The sequence below is a fragment of the Harpia harpyja genome, chromosome 14 (genome assembly GCF_026419915.1).
Source record: "Harpia harpyja isolate bHarHar1 chromosome 14, bHarHar1 primary haplotype, whole genome shotgun sequence".
NCBI classification, from domain to species: Eukaryota; Metazoa; Chordata; class Aves; order Accipitriformes; family Accipitridae; genus Harpia; species Harpia harpyja.
In genome coordinates this window covers 2,827,608-2,852,266 of record NC_068953.1, presented here as the reverse complement: position 1 = coordinate 2,852,266, position 24,659 = coordinate 2,827,608, and the positions used below count along the sequence as shown (strand labels likewise).

General features: G+C 40.4%; 1 protein-coding gene across 1 annotated transcript; it reads left to right on the top strand.

Annotated features, from left to right (window-relative positions):
- Positions 1-1,452: 1,452 nt before the first annotated feature.
- KCNJ16 (potassium inwardly rectifying channel subfamily J member 16) lies at positions 1,453-23,557 on the top strand. The gene is made up of 2 exons (XM_052808940.1): positions 1,453-1,549; positions 18,999-23,557. Exon 2 carries the CDS (start codon positions 19,075-19,077, stop codon positions 20,362-20,364), a length of 1,290 nt encoding a protein of 429 aa, XP_052664900.1. The 5' UTR covers positions 1,453-1,549; positions 18,999-19,074; the 3' UTR covers positions 20,365-23,557.
- The last annotated feature ends 1,102 nt before the right edge of the window (positions 23,558-24,659 follow it).

Sequence of the window (24,659 nt, the reverse complement as noted above, 5' to 3'; positions counted from 1 at the left end):
CATAATGCTAAATTAAACTGGCTGGTTTTTTTCCAAAGGTTTTGGAACACTTACGCCTTTGCGGAGCTGTTGCTTATCAGCATACTAAATACTGTAATGCCAGCCATAGTGACACAGGTAAATGAAGTCTCTGAAACTTCATTGTTATAAACCTGCTGCAAATCTGACCCAGAGGAGATATGGATCCTATTCAAGGAGTCTGTCATGCAAATTTATGCAGATGACTGTCATTAGACTACTGTATGCTTGCTTGAAACAGCGGGGTAAGGAGAGACAGCTACTCCGCAGAGAACAAGCCATAGAAATTGCAGATTTGTGCCCAGACTGCCATTTTAGGAAAAGTATTAGAGCACAAAAGAGACTTGCCTCTCAATTCTTTTGATAGATTGCAGGAAAGTGGGAGTGTAGAAGTTATTCCATCACCAGCCGCCAACCTCTTGGCTTCTCTTTCTCGGCATTTATTAACAAATATTTCTGCCCATGAGTCCCCAGAAGCTCCGTGGCCAGGTGGGCACAGGCACAAGCAGCAGCGGTGCACAGAAGTGGGAGCAGGCAGAGTTCATTTGACGCAGCCCTAATCTGAAGACCTTGTTGATAGGCTCAGGGTAAGATCACTGTCTGCATCTTGTGTGTGACACTCTCGAATGGGCTGAGTTAAAAAACTTTGCAGTAGCAGGAGTTTCCAGGAATGTATTTTGTCTTGGTGAGCCAGAACACCTGGGAAGGCCTGTGGAAGCACACAACTGATAGTATTGCTCTGTACTGCATACTCCTCTTTTTACACTGACCTCTTTTTTGTGGCCAATGTGGCCTGCTAAAGATCCCTCCCAGCTCCCTGGGATTACTATCACATTTCAGGTGACAGGGACAGAAGGTGAGCTGGTCTCTATGCCACCAAGTCAGAGGATGGAGTAGCACAAAAGTTTAAAGTAACCTGCTTTCTGCTGTGAGTGCGGGCAGGTTAGCAGCAGCAGAGGGTTCTGGGGGAAAGATGAGGACTTCAGACATTTACTGGTGACTTTTATTATACATAGTGGTGGTGGGATGCAAGGATAAAATCCAAGGCCCAAAGATAATTTGTGCTGCATGCAAAAAGCCCTTTCCACTTCTACAAAAATCCTCTTGTCAAGGCTGCCTTAAAGGGGCTATAATTACCTGTTGTATCAGTTATCAGAGAAATAGGAAAGGTTTGGGTTCAAATTAGTTCCTGGTGTAAATCCTCTAGTTGCTTCATACTTATTGCAAAGTAGACATTGAGACTTTTTGAGAAAAAAACCTGGAAAACTGCTGGGCTCCCAAATGTAGTGTATTTCTTGTCAGTTCTAATGTGCTGAAAGGATGGGATTTTCTGTGAACTTTTCCCAAACAGTCTTGCATTTTTTTCTCTCTTTGAGAGGGGGAGGAGTTGTGCCTAAAAAAACAAACCCAACCTGTCGTTCTCAGCTCTGCCAACCTGTCAGTCCAGCCATGCAAGAGAGAGGGAGAGAGACAGAGAAAAAGAAAGGAGGGAGTGAAGCAGAGATTCTTTCAGATCTCAGAAGACTTTAAGGTAAAGCCCATTTCCCATTTCCTTGATTATGCTTGTCTCTGTGTGTGTACATGTAAACAGAAATTCTGTTACCTTACAGAGTTTTAAACTAACTAAACAACCTGTATGGGAATAAACTGTTTATCTTGTTCAACTGGAAGTGTGTTTTGCATGTAACCTGGCAGCTTGTTAGTTGTTGTTTGGAAACACAGTTTCTCTCTCTGAAATTCAGAAGGAGAGTTTGTGTTCATTTGAATATTAAAAAGAGGCAGAGCTTTAGTGCTTGTATGAATACATGTTTGGGAAGGATATTAAGCTGTGTAATTTCAGGGCTGAAGCCAGCCTCTAATTACTGAAGATCAGGATAAGAACTTGTTAGAGGAGGGAAATTCTTCCAAGGCTGCCTACTGCAGGGCTCTTACACCTTCTCCTGGAGCATTTGGTATTAGCTACTGGTGGAGACAGGATACAAGACTAGACGGACTGTGGGTCCGATCCAGTTTGGCAGTCCTACGTTCCTCCGTTCCTGTCTGTCCGTTTCTGGTGGGGTTTATCCAACTTGTCGTTACCACAGGAGGAGCAAAGCTAAGGTGCAGCAGAACTGCCCGCATGAATTCTTGAGTTAGGAGGGCAGACCAGCAGAGGCACTTTCAGCTCATACCAGAGGAAATTGAAGGTTACAGACTGTGAGAAATTTTGGCTGAAATGAGTGTGAGTCAGAAGAATCATTCTGCCCCAGAGCTTGCCTTATGAGTCTGGTCTGGGCGACCAGTTTGTTGGAACAATAGTAGCAGAGGGGGCCTAGTAGCGAAGGCCTGAAATACAAGAATGGACACAGTTTTGTAAGATCTGAGTGTCTGTGCGTGAGGACCTGTGTCAATGTGTAGCTGTGCACAAATGTATATGTGTAAGGAGTCTGCTGAGAGATTCTGACCCCTAGTATGCCACGAAAATCCGCAAACAAATGTAAGAAAGGAAGAATTATGTTCATCCACGTTAGAGGTACCCCTATTTCTATATTTCTAAATCCTGAACAAACATTTTAAACTGTACTGAAAACACTGTAATATCTTTCTAAGTAAGATGAGGGTCTGGGAAGGTCATATAGAAGGCAAACTGCTGGACAGGATTTCCTTTCCTTGCTGTATATTTAGAGTTTTCACTCCTACTGCCAAGGTGTGCCTGCTGAAGACAACCCGTCTAGTAATACTAACCCAACAGAGAGAACAAGTTGAAAGATGGCAAAGACAGACAATACAATCGTGATGTTGCTCACTGCATGGGTTGCAATGCCCTTGCCAGGGGTTTGGTTACATAATACCGGCTTCTGCATCTTCCTCGTTGTAAAACTTCCTCAAATATTTGTGCCTGTGCCGTAGTTTTGGATTGAAGCTCTCCTCCCATGGCAGCGGCCACAACAGAGCTGTGAGCCTGGGAAGAAGACAGAGGTGATCCAGATTAGAGAGGGGGGGGTCTGTGAGGTGGTGTGTCCATATGACCATTCCTATAAAAAAGTTTGCAATGTCCTCGTGTTACTTCACTTTCCTTTCTTCTGGTAGTGTGGTCTCCTGGGAACTTTGAGCTGGTGTTTCTTATTACCACTGACTCATTCCCCTTGGGGATGGTGATACAGAGTGAGACTATAAGCTTTTAATACACAAAAGAAATTGTTTTATAGATAGTGGGTTTTGTAGTATTATTATAAGCTTTCCTGCCAGAGCCAGAATGGAGAGGGAAGTGCTTTTTCAAGTGACCATAGGAGATGGAGAAGAAGAAGCGAATGCTTCAGTTCTGGTGGGGATAAACATTCCTACTGCTAGTTACAGTAACAGCAATTAGTCACTGAAAGAAGGAAAGGAGGAAAATTCTTCAGCTTTCATGAACTGCAAAGACTTCACTAACTAAGACTCACAGCACTTTTGCATCTTCTTTTTGCTTTCTCCTCTTCTCTTCTCTTCTTTCCTTTTGTTTACATGATTTAAAGGAATGCAAAGCAGGCTTGGGGCATCTACATGCCACATTCTACAATGCTGACAGGGATTTTTGAAATGGGAGCAAACACTCTGATGCACTTGTTTCATTACTGCTTTGGAAAGGGTGTGAATGTACTGATGTAACAGAATTGGTGCTACTAAGTCAGCCAAGCTCCCTAGAGATCAGACAATTGATCTATGTCCTGTCAAACGCAAGATTATAGTACATGTTGATAAATGGTTTAGCACTGCTTAGCAAATGTCAGTTGATCAATCAGAGTTAACCAGCTGCAAACTTGCTAAGTTCAGGCAATGTCCAGGCAATCCATATTTTAGATGGGCTTCATTAGTGTAGCTGTAACAACTCAGCACTGCAACAGAAGGGAAGAAATGTCAGAAATACAAGTCAAGTTCTTACCAAGATTTCTGTATCTGTCATTCTGGAGGCAGAAAGAGCAGGGACTGATGTATCAGTCATTTGTTCAGGAAACTGTTTCTAAAGAAATAAACTTCTGCAAAGGAAGTCTTATCAGACAAAAAGGTTGCAATCTGAGAAACCCTTCTGCCAGTAAAGGTTCTGAATAGTTCTTGGAAAGATCAAAAAGTTCTTGGAAAGAAACACTTCATACTGAGAAAGATTCTGCCTTTCAACAGGACACTGCTAATTCACCTCGCTCAGTATTCTCCGATGTGATTAAGATTCTCTAGATTGGCTGATGCCTTGCCATTCTTTCTTTTATTAGTTACCTTTCTTGCCCAATATTCTCACCATGAGCTTTTGGTGAGAATGTTTGGTAACAGAACATCCATTTCCAGTAACCTATTGTGCAATTAAAATGCCATATGATAAATACAAATAAGCCAAACAAACAAAACCAACCTCAGATTTATTTTCTGTTTGCTTTTTAAATTGGGATAAGATCTTCATTTGATTCTTCATCTTTGCTTCTTACATTGTAAAAGCAGACTAGCTGTCCGTCCTGTCTGGCAGGAAGCAATTCTGTAACCCAAGAAGCCATTGTGTTACTTTTCACAAGGAACTGTTCATTTTTTGTAGTTTGCAGTCATGATAGTAGCACTGGTTCCTCTTTTTAAAGCAGTTAAATTCGTGTTTTAAGAGTGCAGACAGGGGAGAATATGCTTCAACTACTCAAATGTTATTTGTGGTGACACGCTGGATTGGAGAATTGGAAGAGTGGAGAGCGTTTCAGCCCTTAATTTCCTGTGGAAAGATTCAGCTGAGGAAGCATTGAATTTTTGGTTTCTCTTTGCTGTCAACATGGTAGAGGATAGTAGGTCAATACTAGCCTGAGAAGATCTAAGAATTGACATTTGACAAAAATCACAGCCTGGGAAACAAACTGAAAAGAGGCAATTTCAGTGAACAACCATTTTTCAGACAAGTTTTCCTGCACCCCAAAGGAAAACCAAGACAGGGATTCACTAGGCAATGTGAAATTAAGACTCATCTGGTTAAAAGAGTAAAACTAACTGGAAATTTTCCATGTATGAGAACTAAAGGCATCTCCATTCCTGAGGCAACTTTGAACACAAAGGATCTCCAGTTCTTTTTAAAACATTTTCTCTCAAACTGTTTTCAAATTGGCACCTACTTTTGTGTACATCAACATCAGGGCATTGATTCTGTGTTGCAGTACCAGCATCACCTCGTTGTTTGTTTGCAAGCCTGCGTGCTGGCAGTGGTCAGACCCGAGCTGACTTTACTGACCTGATTTCTGACATGGCCAGATGGCCCATTTTGCTGTCCAAGAAATGCTGATCCTTAGCAGCTATGGGAAACATGCACATTTTCTAACTGGCATTCTCCCACTGAAAGATAGATCATATTAAGACAAAACTGAACAACTGAGATGATATTCACTTAATACATATAAAAGTAGATGCCATAAAACACAGCCTACTTTCCACCAGAAATCTCAATGGGAAAATTCAAATATTTCTATTTCCACTCGCAAGCCTTAACCAGCTGTTTGACTATTAATGAAAATCCTTTTAGTTTTCCACAACTGAGTGAGAACTCTTTCCAGGAGTGGCCTGTGGTGAGATTTCTAGTGCAATCTTGCTTTGGATAGACTAAGAATATTAATCTTTTCATGGTATTTTGTTGCCACAGCTAGCTATTCCCCAAAGAAATGAGGCAATTGGTGCCTCATACAAAAAACCAAGTAACCCTCAAACAACTTCTATAAGTTTCTGTTATTCAGGTCTCAGAAAGATTTGATTTAGACTTTTTCAATGGGAATAAGTAATTAGTGCTTTGCTTTATCTACATGAGTCCATTCAAATTGAGTTAAATGATTGGTGCGGCAGAGTTTTGGATTGAGGTGCAGTTTCCCCGGTAACAATCGAGAGTGAAATCAGAACCTTTTGAACAGCCAGTGGAATGTGGTTCTACTTGGATGACAATAGGTCAAAGCATTTTAATGGGTAAAAACGTAATCCAGTACAATAGGATTTATTGCCACTATGTCATCAGATTGACACTATTCCTGCAAATTCTTTAGCTTGTGACAGACTTCAACTGAAATCTGTTTAGTGGAAAAACTTGTAAAATGCCATTAATCATTTTGTTTTCCAAATCAACCAAAGAGTCTCTGTGTCTCAGGGGGTTAGAAAGAATATCTTCCAAGTGAGTGAAATTCAACCTCTCTGCACAAAGCCCTAATGAATGGCTGCTCTGGACACAATAAATGGTTCTAAGAACTAAAGGCTCATTTCTGCAGGGTGCTGAGTACTCTGGTCCAAGTCTATTGCAGAACTTCTGCACTTGCTTAATTTTACACTAACAAAATAGTTTCCAGTGATTTCTAGGATGGTTATTCATGCTCTTAAACCTGATTGTATTTGCTGACAGACAAGACCTTGCAGGATTAAGCCCTAAACTAACACTGGAAGAAAAGATTCCCTGTTCAGCATGGCAAGGGCATGGGGCAGTATTTCATCCCTTCTGCTGACATTTTTCCAACTTCTGCAATAATGATCCTTTTATTCTGAAAGATCCCAGAGTGCTGTCTAATAAAATGCAGCCACAGCTAGGAGCAACAATGCATAAGATCAGGACAGGAGAATGTGTTTCCTGCAGCCTTAAGGAAATGTCAGGTTAGGGTGCCAAGGTCTGCCGCTCTGCCCCGAAGCCAAAAGCTTAAAAGACTTGGCTCAGCATCCTTTGGGATGTCAGTAGGGGATCGCTGTCACACATAGGTGTCTAGAGCCATCTGTTTTGGTGACAAGAGAGCAGAAATGGCCCTCAACATTCATTATAGGTGGGTACCCCGTTGAACCTTCTACCAATTTTCCTTTCAAATAGATGGATGTCATTCTCATTCATTTTCCTTTAATATGAAAAGCAGATTCTCCTCAATCATTTGTCTGGTACCATGCATATCCTTTCATTGTTGATATGAGGTTTTTACAACAATAAAACTTCAAGCTAGTAAGTATTCCTCGCTTTGGAATTATTATGTAGTTATGAAGAACAATTGAGCCAGACAATGACACAACCTGTTTCTTGTCTTCCTCAATGGGAAATGGGCTTTGAGTTTGTGAGGATGTTCATAAACAGCCAAGGGTGTGTAAGGAGAAGAATGACCTCAAAGCTGAATTTTACACAGGAGAACAAAGAGATCTGAAATCCTGATTTGAAAAACACCCGAAGACCAAATCAATGGCATAATATCATAATTATCAACACGCGTCATAATGTTGCTGGAACCCACTTGCCGCTTCTGCCTTTAAACACAAGTAAACACAAGCTCCTCTCCTAATTGCTGTGCAGCTGTCAAGCTCCGTAAATGATGTTTGTGCTGGCAGTAGCTGGGAGATAACTTCATCTATCTAGCATTCATATGGACTGGAGATTCATCCTTGCTTCTTTCTGCAGGATGTTTTGGGACATTATTGTTTTCAGATTGCTTTCCCTTTGTTACAGTACTTCTGGCTTCCTTCCAGAACCTTTTAGGTTACTTTTTAGTCTCCTTAATCTGTACTTTCTCTCCTGAGTGTAATCAGCATTGCAGTTGCTCCCAGACTAAGACACCCAAGTGGTGTGGCTTGCTTTTTCTGTGGGAAACACCACTTTATGTTTTTCACAGACTTCATTCCCTGAAGATCCTTTCATTATGAAGTGAATACAGCTTAGCACTATACAAAATGTTCCAGAGGAAGAATGCCACCAGTCCAAGCTCATGTGATTCGCAGCTTGTCAGGCCTTGATAGTGATTTGCAGTTTAATTAATCACCTATGGATTTGTGTGACTTTTGAATGACTCTGGCTTTGTGGCAGGAGAAAGTGATGCTCTTAATCAGTTTTACTTAGTGAAAACAGGAGTAAAAATGACCTAGGGAAAATATAGGATAAAACATCTCCCACTTAGGCTGGGCATATCACTTCTGAATTTAATTTTGTTGACCAATCGTTTATGTAACTCCCAACTAATTCGGAGTGGATTGGGGGACAGTGAAAGGAAATTTCAAACCAGAGTGTGAAATTCTATTTAGGCATGCTGCTGTCTCTGATGACAGCACCCCTGTAAAGTTAATGTGTAATAAACAAGACAGACATTTGTTTCACAGGTCCACAGCACCTATAAGGAAAAACACAAAAGTTTCTTCTCAAAACAATCTTTGGGAATTGCTTTGGCAATAAAATCAACTCTACTGTAGCTTAGATATCTTTTTTTCGTGAGTGTTGACATTTGTAATATAACAGATTTTTATTTGATGTCTTTTTGTTAACATCGTCTTGATAAGATCTGCTTGCTTGTTCACAGTGTTTGCCTTTGAGAAGTGAAACAGGAAAAACACAGCTGACTGAACAGGTCGTCACAAACATCTTGAAATGAGCTGAACCTCTCATAAGTAGCTCGTTCAGTTAGTAGTGCTGCTGAGTGAAAATATTCCATGCAAAGGGCAACCATAGAGGCACTGATCATGGGCAGTGGGGGAGGCATAGACAGCCTCTGTGCAAATCACTGGAAGACAAAAGTCCTATTACCCCCCCCCAATTAACTTTTTTTATTAAAGGCAACTTCTATATATATTTTTTTTTTAAATAAGCACTGCCATTTTTGGAAACAGTTTGGTATTTTGAACAAAAAAATAATATATTAACTTTCCCTTAGACAGCTGAAGGATTTGTTGATTGAATAAATTCATTATGATGGGTCTGAGAAACCGGTTTGTTGCATTCCTCCAGTGGTTCGTTGTAAAGCCTTCAACAAGTATTCCACCTCTCTGGCTGCAGTCTCAGGAACATTTGAAGCAGTCTTATGTTCATTCTTATTATGTGCTTATAGTTAAACATATGCATGAATGTTTTTCTTAGATTTAAACCCAATGCCTTAGGTCTTAGATTGTCCTTATCCCACATGCCTTGCCTGGGATTCCTGTCAAGCCCTCCAGGAGCTGAAGAAACTGATTGCCTACTGTTGAAGGGTCTATTCCTTGGGGAGCCCATGGAAGAAGTCATCGGGATTTACTGACAAACCAGTTTGGCAAGTGCTAGCTTGACATACAGTGGTTGAAACATGGGTACAAAACCAAAGAAGAAAATATTTAGGAAATTACATTAAAAATGTTAGTAGTAGTCAACAAAAATCAAATAAAAAATAAAACAAGGTCAAGATTTAAGGCTTTCACCATCATGAAAAGTATCTTTTTAAACTGTGTAAGGCAGATTGTGAAAGCCATTTTCAGTGCCTGTTGCAATGAATGCCATATGCACAGTGTGGAAAGCAAGAGCACAGCAAGAATAAAAGCTATATTCACTCAATAACCTTTGAGAATTCAGAATATACCCAAAAGACAACTCTAAGAAGCAGGACAGTGAGAGGACATGGAAAAAGAGAAGGATTAGATCTAAGAAACGTTGATACAGAGTGGTATATTCCAGAGAATGAGATATTGATATGGGTAATCACTCATCAGGGTGTCACAGTTACTATTGGTGCAAATATTGAAAAGGATCTTAAGAATTAAGCACTAAATCTGTCTGCTATACATGTTTTTGGATAGAGTGGAGAGGAGAAACTTTGTATATGGAGCCATAAATGATGATTAAAGTTTACCCCATTAAATATTGATGTGGACCACCATTAAAGAGTAGGCACTGGCACAAATGAAACTCAGCTCTGATTCAGGATGAATGTTCCCACCTTTAGAGGAATTAGTAACTTAACTAATGATGTGTTAAAGCTGGGGGAGAAGAGACAAGGTTTAAGAGGAGATTCTGCCTATCTTTATATTTCCTAAAATACTAATCGCTGTGTACAGAAACTCACTCAGGTGATCAGGAATAAGCTGTGGGACAGCTTGAAGAGACCAGAAATGAAGTTATGCAGCCCACACACTAAGGTAAAAGGAAAATTCTTAAATGTACGGTCCAAACACACGCACATACACGTGATTTTCCACTTCTACATTATTTTAATCATCTGACTTGCAAAACAGCAACATACTGTAAATTAGACCACTGAACTTGGGAAGAGAATGACAGTTGAAAACAAGAGTGGCCAACACCATGCTGAGTATAAGTTCTGAAAAAATAGCTACTGAGTTCTCAGAGTAACCTGCCTTTCCAGATCACATGCAGCCATGCTGAGACAGAGGCTCATGAGGATGTGTACACAAAGGTTCAGCCATCTGCTCTACAAGGTGTTGAAAGCCATCTCTGAAAGAAGCATCCCATTCCCAAATTTCCTATAGACCTCAGCGGAGTTAAGTAACAATATGGAAAGTCAACATTCTGCCAAAGTCTGTGAACCAAAGAAAATGAAGGTTTGAAAAAGCCCTTGTTCCTTAGAAAGTATTGCTGTAATTCCAGCAAGCCAAGCCAATTTTGAAGAGCAACGATGAATACTGCCTGTGGTGATACTAAGAAACCCAACAGCTAGATCTGATCCAAAACAAGAAATCAAAGACAACCCCTTTGCTGACTTCAGTAGGATTTGGATCAGGCCTCTGACTTCTGAAACGATTTAATATATTTCACAGGCTTTTAAAAAGTGGTGACATATATAGCCCGACAAATGTGGAAGCGTGTTTTGGTTTGGATGAAGAACCTGAAACTCGGGATGCCATGTAGGACTATGGGCCTTGGCTGAGCAGCTCCAGTCATAGGAGCTACATGATATCTTCTACCAGAGTAGAGGGAAAATCATATTTAGGCACGTCAGAGGTGGAATTCTGCTGTATCTATATTCACAAATGAAAGGAGAGTCATACAAAGCTGCTCAGAACAGCAAATAGTGATTCTTGACCCTAGTTATGATTGACAAATTAACTTCTTGAAGCGTAGTATTTGATTGCCTGGTTTATCTGACTGCATATGTTAATGTCAGTCACAGAATTTTCTGGTGCTTTTCCTAAAAAAAAGCACTGATACATTGTTTTACTTGATCCTTAGCTAATACTTATCTCAATCTCTTTGATTTGGGAATCAGTTTAGTAAGCTGAGACAGCAGGTTTTTTTGTGGTATTTCCTAAAAAAATTAGGTCATAGTGGATGTGATTCATTTTATTTACATGTTTTATTTTGATTTTTTTTCCTTCTCCCTTCCATTTCCTCAAAGAAGTAATGCAAAATGATATTTTCACTGTTAGACCTTACTTTAGCTTTGAAAATGTAAAGGTGATTTAATTGGCATTTGGGATATTTTATTAGGTGAGATGAGACAGCTTCTGAGTATTATAGTGGAATTCCTGCTGAGGTCAGTAGCCCAAAGTTGAGATCAGCAGAAACTTGCAAGTGTTCCTGTCTGCCCTGGATAGCCCTTAGAAGTCAATAACTGGTGTCAAGCTATATCTTAGAGAAACTTCTACTAGCGTTGGGAAAAAAAAAAAAAAAATCAGAGATCCTCAGGCTTCCTACTCACATCTTACTTCTCTCATCTGTTGAACAGAGCTCACTCATGCTGTTAACTTCGGATTCTATTTTATTCTATTCTATTCCTTATATGAAATACAATAGCAAGGCATCTGATCCAAACTCCATTGACACCAACACAAGGCTTTCCATTGTCAAAGCTGCAGCTTTTTGAATTGGCAGGATTAAAACTTGCACAGGCAATATAAGGGGTTCTCTGATCTTCACATTACCCTTTGGTTAAAACCACATAACCTTTTCTTCTCTCAGTTGTTTTTGCTATGTGTGCACAGACAGAGAGCAGCAGGACCAGGGAGCACCAAAGTACATAGAACTGCAGGAGCTAATTGTAGTGGCCCAAGAAGTGCAGCCCCGTATCTGTACCTTTCTTATTCTACAGACATACTTGAATAAAGAGCACAACTGGAAAGACAGTGACTCTGTGTTCTTATGTCACAGTGCCCTTCCCTGGATATTTGGTTTACGATGTACTCCAGAAAACAGGAAAAAAAGGAGTACGCTTTCTGCCTCAGGAAGCAGAACTGCACAATGTGACGTAAAGGAAACAGCCCCTGAGACTAGAAGAACCCTTTTAGAATATCAGCTCTTGCCTGTCCCCCAAATCCTACATTATTAATAACCTGTTGTGTTTTGAGAAGAGATATAACAGCACTGAATGCCGGCAAATAACAGGGCTGAGGGTGTTGGCTCCGTTAAATGGAAGTGGTCAGCATTATCTAATCTGATTCTATCATTGTTCATGACCTGCCACTTACCTATTGTTGAATACATTATTATATTACATCATGTCTATTAAGAGCTGCAACAAACTGTTCTACTGTTCCCTGCCAACAAGATCTGGTGGAAAAGTTCCTCGAAGAATTCTTCTGTGCCTCTGTAGGCTGAATGTAATCCATAAGGTTCAATGTGTGGAGAAATCCCACTGCACACATCTGCAGAACTATTGAAATTAACCTTCACTGTGCATCGGCGCAGACATCAGTGTGTCAGGGGAGGAGGGAGGAGGAAATGATAATTAGCACTAACGCTTGTATTCAGTTGCCTCACAGCTAACTTGCATTAAAGTCCAGGGGATTCTGCCTGCTGAAGGAAGGAATAGGTTGGCTACTGATTTCCAAGGGAAGAAGACTGGATATAAAATACATCTTTTCAGCTGTTCCCACGTCTGCTCCAGGGGAGGCTGGTGCGGGCATGGTGCTGTCGAGTGCACGCTGTGTCCGGTCACCCTGGTACAGGAGCTGCTGAGGGCTGAGGGTTAAAAAGAGGAAGAGAGTCAAGAGTTTTAGGTTTTACCCCTGCCAAATTGTCTGAGACAAAGAATGGCAGTGAGGCCCGAAATCAAGAGTTTCAAGTTGCCAGCACTTTCCATTTCTCGTGGTATTTCAGTGTTTCCACTGCTTGTTCCTGGCTAAAACCATGCAGTGCATACAGTGCGAATAAATTAAAATAGACATTTTCAGCTTTCTACAGATTTTGGGAATTGCTCTGAGTGGTAAGCAGGGGGCTGGTTCACTTTTAACCTGTCCCGTGGCTCTGAAACAGGCAACCAGCCTTCATCAAGGAGCAACTTTCAGAGTCTGTCTTCTCAAACTTAAGGGGCCAAACTTCTTTCTTTTTTTTTTTTTTGGTTTTGTTTTAAGGAGATCTGGTTTCACTTAGATGAATTAAATGTCAATATATCTGTTACTGTGAGTTGTTCCAGTGTAGATTACAGCACTATTGCATGACTTTAAAATCTATGCAAAGGTCTGCTGCTCTGTGCTATTTATGTCTATCCTTTAAAATGTTTAATAAACAAACACTTTTATATTGATACTTTAGGTCTTGTCTCTGTACGGAGGTATTGAATAAGAAGTCTAAGAAATATCCTTTTTCTCCAGCTCTGAGCTTAGCCTATTCAAAATTTTCTTTTATTTCTGTATTTGCAATCTTCTTTTCTGCTGTTGAAAGACCTATATACACAAAATGATGGAGAGAGGAAAGGTGTTACTTGTAAGGTGATGCTTGCAGAATTGTGTGTTACAATTTGAGAGAGTCCTGTTACCGCTCGGTGAACTGCAGCCCTACCAACCTCCGCTGCACTCAGTCATCTAAGCTGAAGTGATGTGAACAACGAAACTTTTATTTTAAAAGGAAAGCTGAGCCATTTAAAAGCTTCGCTCCAGTGGCTTCAAAGACATTACTACGGATGTAAGAAAGTTCTGTGATTGAAGCTCCTGTTGGGGTGTGCTCTACTCCTGTAAAGTCAGCACAAAGGCATGTACTGATCTGAAAGTGCTCTGGGTCATGCTCTGTGGTGGGAACCCCTCTCCTACATCCTTGCTCCCTAGAGGTCTGGCTCTGGGCTCAGTTTAGGGGATTTTGCATTCCCTCTCCCCTTGTAGACATGCCCTTTAGTCATTTGTGGGGACCTGAGCTGAGATGAGGAAGAATAAATATAGAAAAACCCACCTGTAACATAAAGTTGTGCTTATCAGGCTCTCAGGTCTGACCTGTTAGAGACCAAGAATATCTGACGCTTTCTGAAACCGTGACACGATCGCACTTTTTTGTTCTGCCAGAGGAGACGAGTGAAAGCTTTTGCACCATAAAGGCAAATATATCTTGTGGGCTAAGGGTATTCAAACTTACAAGCCAAGCAGGCAGTAGATTTACAAGCCCAGTTTCATGTGTCCTGAAGCATACCTGTTGGGGATGGCTAGCAAAAAACGTGGTGGGGCAGTCACGTGGTGCTCATGATATGAGATATACAAACGGTGAATCATGATGTGTGCCAACCCTGCTCTGGGGATTACGTATCGGAAGCAGAAAGACTGCCTGTAAGTATCAGGAGAAGTTAAGTCCCTTTGCAAACAAGAGTGAATGGAAGGAAGGAAAGAAAGAAGGAAGGAAGAGTCTCAATGCTGTCCTGTAATAGATTTATTTAGATTTTGTGGGTGGTGATTTTTTTTTAAAAGAACAAGTATTTGAGTCAATTCCAAAGCAGCTCTAAAGGTTTTTACTTGTCACATTTCTGGTCTCTGAGCTGAAAGTCTTCCAGGGTTACACAACAATGACTAAAACTGGAAACCTTTCAGACCATTTCCAAAATGAAGCAGGAAACTGAGGTGATTGCTAAACCAATGCTAGAGAGAGAGATCCACTTCCATCTGTGTGGGGTTAGAGTGAGAGTACCCAATTTCATTTGGAGGTTTCGAGTTGTTTTCTTTTTGATTTAATCTCAGAACAGAATTATTCTGGAACCAAGATCTTCACATTGTTTTGCTTAATGTTTTACAAACAGGCTGTTGACTGAAGTTGTCACTGAACAAAAATTCACCCCTACTTGTTTACATAATGGGAAAATTTAGTCATAAAATGGGCGTAGCCACAACTTGTATAGGTATTAGGTTAAGGTGCAATATAGGGATTATCCTCATAAAACACTGAGCCCTAAACTCAAAATATCAAGATTAAATTGACAATTACATTTAGTGGAAGACTTTAAAAGGCTAAACTTAATGCTTAAGGCTTTTAAGGTACTGTTGTGCTGAGCAAGTTGATGAAAATCAAGAGTTCGAGTTCTTCTGGTACAGCATCTGTATTCAAGAGGAACTAGATGAAAATGATAAATATGATAAAAAGGCTTTCTTCTGCTAGTGTTTGCTTTGCGGTAGCTCTTCACTGTGTGTTGGGTTTGTTCCTATTTCTGCTACTGCACTGCTTTATGACCTTTGAAATACAGGAATTTACTTCCCTTTCTCCCATATCTAATTGGGGTGAAATTTTCAAAGATACCAGTTTGGGGTTCAATATGCAGATCCTGTGAACACAGGTTTGTAGAGCAGTTCTGTATGTCCCTGAGCATGTTTCAGTATCCAACACAGTCAGATCCTAACCTTAGCTTAGATAATTAAGAAGGTATGCTGATTTTCTGAACTTTGAGTCTGATACATGTATGCTTTAGAAGAACTTCTGAACCCTCTCTGCCATTTACCCTAATGAAATCTTTCAGATTTCTCTATTTCTGTCTTCCTGCCTAGCTTCACTGCTCCATTTTTATCTCTGATGATACGTTTTTATTGGGGGGGAGGGAATACATTTATAAGAGTGTTTAGCAAAAGTACTGCAAATTTCAGCACACTTCCTCCTCTGAACAACAGAACAATATGCAAGAGGAGGCTCATGATGTGTACAAACATGCCCAGAAATAAAGGAAAAAAACCCCTTGGAAAGTAAAAGCAAGACAAAAAAGGGCAAGGGTTTGTGTGTTAGTGTTAGAGGAAGGTGAAAACGCTTCCTGGCAACATCTGAGAATCATTTGCAGCAACCGATCCATGAGCTTTAGTGAGTAGAGAATGTTTTTAAATCCTCCCCCACCCCCTTTGTTAATCTTTACCAGGTAGTAGGACCTTTAATGTAATTCATATGGCTTTCTTAGGGATGTGTAAAATATTTCCATTTTGAAAAATAAGATTTCTGAAATGGCTCTGAAGATTTAAGTTCATAAGTCTGGTTGCAAGTCTGTGGTCTTCTCCCCTTTAAAATTTGGTAATAATAATAGTCTTCAGACTGTTCTGCGAAAGGCAGTGTGTCTCGGTAGAGTGAGCGATGAACATCTGGCTTCACAGCCTCACTGCCTCTCATTTGGAATAGGAAAATCACGTGCCTGTTTAAAAGTGTCCCCATGAATGAAGTACAGATCGTAATACAGACTTACATAATTCAGAAACATTGAAGGACGGTTTTTTAGATTTAAATGTTCTGAGCAACATCAGACAGTGTAAAAGAGTTATTAATTATGATGCATGATTATTATTGTACTCGAAAGACTTTAAAAGGTAGCCTGGAAAAGTTCAGATTTGGCTTACCTTTAAGCACACCCAAAATACTGGGCAACATTTTTAGATGTTTTTGAGTGGCTGAGGAGGCTATTTCCTAAGACTTTCAAGCACATTTGGGATTTTAGGTCATCTGGGGCACGTCTCCACTGTGCAATGCCAAATGGCTCTAAGCAATCCAATTTTCAACACGACGGAGGAAGATTAACTCAGATCCTGAGAGCAATATATGTCTGTTAGTGTTGCTCTGCACTGATTCTTTTTTACTCCATCCAGCTTCAGGGCTAGATTATTTGGTTCTGGTTTAGGAAGCTCCGCATCACATTGCCTTTCTTATTACAGACATACTTTTGATTGTTTTGCAAAATCCGATCTAGCATCTTACTACATGGCTTCATTTATACCAGTCAAAAACCCGTCACAGACATCCATGAGCATACACGTATTACTACAACCAGTACTTAGGAGAGACCCTAAGTAGAGTCAGAGTTCCTAATGCAAGATGCCTCATAATCAAAGTTGTCTCCTGTGTGTGACAGACTACTGTAAAATCAGAGTGGACTTTGCCACATAGCTGCATGTGTGACAGTCCGTGATTCTTGCCAGCACCAACAAAATCCAAAGATGGTGCCAGCAAAACACCATTTTTGCAGTATGATGATCTGCTGATGGCAATAGCAGAAAGTAGAATCAACTCAGTAGTCTTTGATTCATGAACTGTTTAGTCCCTTTTAGAGTCCCAGGATGTTTGTGAGTATTTTCAAGGAATTCTAGTTTGAATCAGTCAATAAGAAAAACAGTATAAGCCTTAGTATGTTTTTTATTTAAGATTATATTGGCTCCCGATTACAATTTGCTGCATTTTCACACCTCACATTATGAGGTTCTTAAAAAAATAACTCAACAGTTTCCAGTTTTTGTTTGTTGTTAAATATGACTTATAAAATGTTAGGTCAAGAGTCTTCAATAGACTAGGCTACACTGTTTGTTTAAAGCTATGAGTAAAGCAAGTCATATGAATGTTTCCAAAGACTGTATTCCAAGAAGTATTTTTGGAAACATTAATGTTGTGATTTTTAATGAAGGCCACATTCTGAGGCTACGACACCATATGTCACATTCATTTCTGTACTGAAAAAAAAAAAAAGAAAAGAAAAAAGAAATGGAAACTATGTTTGGCTTTTAAGTGTTTTTGGAATAGTGTCTATGCATGCTTGTCATTGTTCCTTGGATGAGAGAAGAGTTCTCGGTCTGTTAATCTAGTCCATCCAATATATATTACACTCTATGGGCCTGACTCTCTTCTGCCTTGAAGTGTGTGCAGTCATTTATACTCAGGCAAAGTGAATGAAGAGCTGAGGAAAAAGACTACCACTAGGAAACTCTTTTTGAATTCATTTTCCATTAATATGTTGGCTTCATTGTAAACCTACACCTGAACGTTTGTCAGCTGAAACCAGCTTAAAAATGGGAAAAGTACTTGTCATTTTTCCATTGAAAACTTACAATTTTTTGAAGAATAACAACAGGTTTTCCTCAAAAATATTAGCTTTTTTCCTTCAGAAATATCAGTTAGATATCAGAGATATCTATGGCAAAAATTTTGAATTGTTCTAGCTGTGTACCCTATCACTTCTGACTTGTCGGTGGTTTATGTGTTAGCGGTTGGGATATTGTAGAATGAGCTGGAGACCTGCAGGAAAAGGCATTTGCCTTTTTCAGTGCTGTATCCTACAAGTAATTCATAAGCATCCTGTAACTGATTACTTCAGCTAAGTCTTTCCTTTTTTATTGGATTCCATTTGATGAGGTCTCAGTTTCTAACATAAGTTCTTGTTATTAGTCACTAAAGGTATAGCCTAGCACTTCGTACTGCTGAAGTTCATATGGTTGCAATCTGCAAAGACATCCATTTTTTCTCTGATCTGACAGAGGAATCTCCTAATTCGCATCACTTCCTAAATTTGTGTCATCCATGAATTTTATTAGCATACAGCAAGTTTTTTTCAAACTTATTAATAAAAATTTAAATACATTTTGGCAGCCGGGTTATTTTTGTTTGTTTGTTTTAAGGAATGATTTGAGAGGGTTTCCAGGACCTCAGAGAGGTTTCTTTTTCATTTGAAATGTAAATACTTTTCTACAAATTGAACAAATATGTCTCTGTAGCACTAGCCCAGTAAAGTTCAATTCCACGACCAGGTTTTTCTGGGCAATACTGAAACACAAATAATGATGAATGATTGTGCGTTTGATACGTTTTCTGGTTAAAACACATTAGGACTGAACTTGCCTGCTCATGCTACTGAAGTCTCATGTCTAAATGAGGGTGTTTTCCTAGGTATTTCTTCTAATGGAGGAAAACAAACGTGCAAGAAACAAATAATTAACTACCTCAGATATTTGGCTAACTTTAAGAGGGTTCATGCTATTTCTGTGACTGTTCATGAAAGCCCATCCTGATTTGAATGTTACTTCACCAGAACATTGGGAGAGATACTCACAGTGGGGTCATCACAAAGGTTTTTGGTTTCTGTTTTCATCTACATACCAAATTTTACTATTGATACGGACATTTCTAACTAGTTGAATTGCTAGCTGCCTCATATTTCCAGGCCTAAGTTTTTGAGCTATGTTGTGTAATGAATGTCAGAGTCTGTGCTCTTCAGAAAATTGCTCACGATGGCCACAGAGTGAATGTATTTAGATTTGGTGTTACACAGTTCTGGCATAGGAAATTAAACCAAAAATAAACTCTTTCTTTTATTTCACAGATTTCCAATGAACAAAGAAAACAAATAGCCACTGGGACCACAAGTGCGTTCTGTAAACTGATGCCACGAGGCAGATATGAGAAAGATGACTGAGCAGAGTGGTTGCTATAGGCCTGTAAACATACAGGGAAATAAGATCAGTTACCAAGGCACTTGTCAAGAAAGCCCTGAAATGGGGATGAAAAGATTACAGAATCGATTTCTCCACAAGGATGGCAGCTGCAACGTGTACTTCAAACACATCTTTGGGGAATGGGAGAGCTACGTAGTGGACATATTTACCACACTGGTGGACATCAAGTGGCGCCATATGTTTGTGATATTCTCATTGTCGTATGTTCTTTCATGGTTGTTCTTTGGACTAGTCTTTTGGCTGATAGCAATCCAACACGGAGATTTATTCAACGATGAAGAAATAACCCCCTGTGTTGCAAATGTCCATAGCTTCACAGGAGCATTCCTATTCTCCCTTGAAACCCAGACGACCATTGGTTACGGTTACCGCTGTGTTACAGAAGAGTGCTCTGTTGCAATCCTCATGGTTATCCTACAGTCAGTATTAAGCTGCATTATTGACACCTTCATAATCGGAGCAGCCTTGGCTAAAATGGCCACAGCTCGAAAAAGAGCTCAAACCATTCGTTTCAGCTACTATGCTGTAGTTGGCTTAAGAGATGATAAATTTTGCCTCATGTGGCGCATTGGGGATTTCCGGCCAAATCACATGGTTGAGGGCTCTGTACGAGCTCAGCTTCTGCGCTACAAGGAAGACAAGGAGGGGAGAATGACGATGGAATACAAGGACTTGAAGTTGCTAAATGACCAGATCATACTTGTTACACCAGTGACAGTCGTACATGAAATTGATAGCGAGAGCCCCTTGTATGGGCTAGACCGGAAAGCTCTGGCCAAGGACAACTTTGAAATCTTGGTCACATTTGTCTACACAGGTGATTCAACAGGAACTTCACATCAGTCAAGAAGCTCATATGTCCCCAGAGAGATTCTTTGGGGCCACAGGTTTAACGATGTCTTACATGTAAAGAAAAAATACTATAAGGTGGATTGCTTACAGTTTGAAGAAACCACAGAAGTTTATGCTCCTCACTGCAGTGCCATGCAACTGGATCGGAAGGAGCAAGAATGGAACCGAACCGAGAAGACGCGGGAAAAAGCAGCAGAGACGTCAGCACTGGAGATCAAGTCATTTAGTACTAACCAAAAGTCATTTAGCGCAGTTGCTCTCATCACTAGTTGTGAAGATCCAGAAGACCTCGTGACAGCTGTCAATCAGCCTTCTGGAGAAATTTCTTATCAGAAAGCAGCTGTGACCTTGAGTAGTCTATCAATAGAGTCCCAAGTCTAGCTTTTTTACTGCAATTCAAATCACTTCCAACAAATGCTCCCAGCATAGCTTTTAGAATATAAACAATGAACTCATATGCACAAGTATTTATGTTATAAACCTCGCTGACAGCATGCCCGCATTGTAATACATTGCTGAGCTGCTAGAAGGCGCTTCATACTGGTTAGCATGGGTATCAGTAACAGATTAGCATTGGCACAAGAAAACAGCTTACATTTGGGTTGACTAGACAGCTACCGTACTTGAGCAAACTTATTGTAAACTTTATTACCCTGCAGGGACCAATGTTGGACATACCCAGACATAGATAATGATCTAGGCAGGGAACAAAAACAATGTAGTGTGCCCTCTAGGTCAGATTTTTCAAAGCTGCCTAATTTATTTGGAAGGCCAGTTCCCAGTCTCTCTAGGAGGCTCTGAAACTCCCCCACCATCACAACAAATGATTACTCTTTCATTGCACCTCTCCAGCAGTTCAAATGACGCCCTCATCCCAGGGCTACGCTGGTGAATCTATGGGGCTGTTCTTTGTAGGAAGGAGTGAACTGGCAAGAATAGCTGAACCCAGTATTACTGGGTAGCTTTGGAAACCTGCTTACACCCTGCCTAGTCCTGTGGGATCCACAGTGGGATCCTGGAGAGCTTTTCTCATTTCCTAGTCATGAGCCATTCCCAGAACTGCCACTCCTTCAACAGCTTGAGGTATGCGGTATGTCAGCTGGCTTGGGGCTGCGTGAAGGTTTTGTTACGTGGCTCTGATGGCTGGGAGGGCTGGCCAAACTGGCTCATTTGCAACGTTCAGAAATCAAAGCGGGACCTCAAGTTTGAAACTGAAATCAGCAAAATCAGGTTGAGCCTCGGAGAGAAGATCATGTTTTTAGAGTGAGCTGTGCAATATTTCAAATCAAAACATCTTTCATTTCAGAATGTCAGCCTTGCTTTTCTTTTTAGTATATTATGCTTCTTTAAAAAGACAAAGAGCAATCTAGAGACCAAACAGTGTGATTTTGTCAAAATGAAATACTTTTATTCATCTGAAATGACTGTGTAAAAATGATCCTTCACAGAGAAATTCAACAAACTCAGCTGTCAGCTCAATTTGGAAGAAAGGAAAATGTTCATGTTTTGAAGTTGTCTGTGACGTGGAGGTTCCACGCTCTGCACATCTCCCTAATTATTCAATAAGCAATATCTCAACATGCTTTTTTCCCCTGATGGCTACAGTTAATTTGCATTGTGTTTAATTATCATGCTAACATAAAAATAATTATCTCTGAATTTGTGGTTGCCTAAAATGGGATTTATCTCACCTGACCTCAGCCACCAAGAAATTAGAGTGTTTGCCTACTGGTCGAGGCTCTTTGTGGTTACTGGAGTGTTCTTCTGTATTTACAGGGGAGTTCAGGCCACCTTACTCTGGCTTTTTAGGGAGCTGAAGGCAATAGGGTATGTTTATCCTGGAAATGTTCATCCCTCTCCATTTATTGTTGAAGGAGATGAGATGACTGTTGTGGAAATGCTGGCTAACTTTAGGCTGCTAAACTTAGGTCTGACGAGTCATTCACATAATTCTGACTAATTAGAAGTTTTTATGAGCTCATCACCTTTAATGAAGAAAAATAGCATGCTAAATCTTTTTTCCTGAAATTTACTCCACATAGTAGTATTGCTGCATTATTTTAATGTATCTTGCATTTCTCTTTTGATAGCACTTGTCTTTGAATCTATGTGATCCCTTTAGGTAAAACCAAGCATATTAACAAGCCTGGGGGGAGGTGGTTATTCTGAAGCTCATTAATTAACCTATTTTATATGCTGAATCATCAGCAGCATCCATGTGTAACTGCAGTAGAAAACATCTTATTGTATCCTGGATTTGAGCACTGGCAGGCATTGGGGAAATAGTCTAAAGAAAATGGAAAGCAATGTAGGAAAATGTATAAGGGTCCCAGTACTTATGTGGTGTTGGAAAAAACCACCATCCGGATTGCATAAAATAGAATATAACCTTTGAGACATGTGAAGTAATCCTTCCACACTCCTCTGTCTTTGAGAGATCTTGGCTGGGTTACTTTATTTGATGTTGGGCGTCACGCGTTGGGAAAGATATGGAACAACGTGAAGAGAATCCGGAGATCTAGAAAACGTGTCAGTGAGGAAGTAGGGAACTAAGGTGTTTCAGTCCAAAAGGGGGCTAGGAAACAAAGAAACAGTTCTCAAACACAAAAATTGCAATTCAAGAGAGAGGGACAATCTGTTGTCTGTATCTGGTGGGTAGGCCAGGAAAACATGGGCTTAAACTGAAGCCAAAAAGTTTGAAGTTAATTAGGAGACACTGTCATAAAGAGGACGAAGCACTGACAGACCTGTGGGGTTTGTAATCTCTGGGGTGGTGGCTCCCGCGAACCTGTTGGAGAAGACACCTGTCAGGAGTGATACAGAATGGTCAACATTGCCTTGAACTTTCCAACCCTGTTTTCTGTGATCCTATGATTTTCAGAAAAAAGGAATATCTAACATGAAATCTGCTTAACTGGTCACTTTACAAGTACTTACACACGTGTATTTGCTTAATCACATAGGTAAAGCTACGCAGAGGGATGAGATACTACTGAGACATGTAATCAAAATCCCCAAAACATCTTCAAAAAGGTGCATATTTCAGGTGCTGTTTGCAAAAGTAGTTTCCCATATTAAGCTGTGAATCTCAGCTGCCTTTCCCTCTCCCAGTTATGTACTGTGTGAGCCGCTTGCAGTGAAAAAAATTCTTTCCTCGTAATGACTTTCCTGTAAGCAAAAGTACCTGGAGTCTGATTTAGCATTTTGTCACATGCTTCTTGGTATAGATAGATATAAATATGTGAGCATGTATAGTAATGTATGCTTTGGCATATAAGTCGACCACTAACTGATGAGGGTCAGGAAGAAACTTCTCTCCTGGGCATGTTAATTCGTAACAGGCTACTATACAGTTTCTTCTACTTTTATCTACAGCATCTGATACCAGCCAGTGCTGGAGACAGGATACTGGTTGAACCACTGATCTCAACCAGTCTGGCTTTTTCGGGGTTTCTCTGTTTGATATTTTAATTATATTTATCACAGTATAAAAACTATGTATAATAATGTATAGTAAAGCATGCATTGCATTTTTATGAATAAAGACACAGAAATAAAGAACATGCCTCTACCACACACCTTGTGAGAACACATTTTACTTTTCTTCCCTTCAGCCACAGTTTTAAGCTTCCATATCTTAGGCACTAAGAGGTCATGGAAAGATTTATAAGGTGCAGAGTAGTCTTTTGACTTTAAAAGATGCCAGATCACAAGCAAACCCACAAAGTTATAAATACATTCTGTGGAAGCTTCTTAGCATGAACTCTGTTTGTTTGGAGGAACGAGCCAAAGCCCTGCTTGCAGATATATACACACACACGCTTCTGCAGGGCAGTTGCATCCAGAGCTTGCATACTTAATCTGCAACCTCCTCACCTGGTGAAGGGTCTTTGATAGCACCAGGTGGGTAAGACAGGAATGGACAGAGGTGTAGAAGGGATACACAACCACACCAACTGTGCAGACTCCTTCCATAACTACCATTTAGGTGGGGACTGACTGTGCTCTTGGTAGAGCCGGTTCTTACATCCTCCTTGCCTAGGAGAGGACCTAGGGAAGACTCTTGGAGTACAGTGGTGTTCAGCAGCTTTGGGTAAGCAGGAGGGAGAATCTTCCTCCCCCATCTGCTCTTTCTAGATGAGGATGTTTCTCAAGGATCTCCATTTAGCCTTTTTTTTTTATTCATCGCCATTGCAGAGCTGAGCAATGCAAAAGCAAGTAAGCTGCTCAGAAACCCAACAGAGGTAATAACACACGCATCCTCACAGCAGAAACACAGACCTAACCCTTGAGTCATCCCTAATGAAATGGATGAAGTGCCCACCAGTCCTAAAGTGAGTGTCTGGCTGCTTTCTGGGCCGTTCAGTGAGTTGGGAGCTGAAGTGAAACACAAGTACCCTCCCGCTCTCCCAAAGCATTGCATGTGCTCCTTGGGACTTCAGCAGAAAGGCAATACATCAGGTTGAAGTTCAGCAGCCTCTTCCCAGCCACCAAGAGGCAGCAACTGGCATTTCTTTCTGCCTCAGCTAGAAGTTGCTCCCCCTGTTCCCATCTTTTCCACAGAATTTACCAGATGAAGCAAAATTTTAACAACAAAGAGAAAATACAAACCACTTTGCATTGGACTCAATCATGATTATAGCTGCATCTCAGCTATTTTCTCTTGGAAAGTAACA

Excerpts from the sequence above, each read along its gene's own strand:
- KCNJ16 (XM_052808940.1), top strand. The coding sequence starts at position 19,075 with ATGAGAAAGATGACTGAGCAGAGTGGTTGCTATAGGCCTGTAAACATA.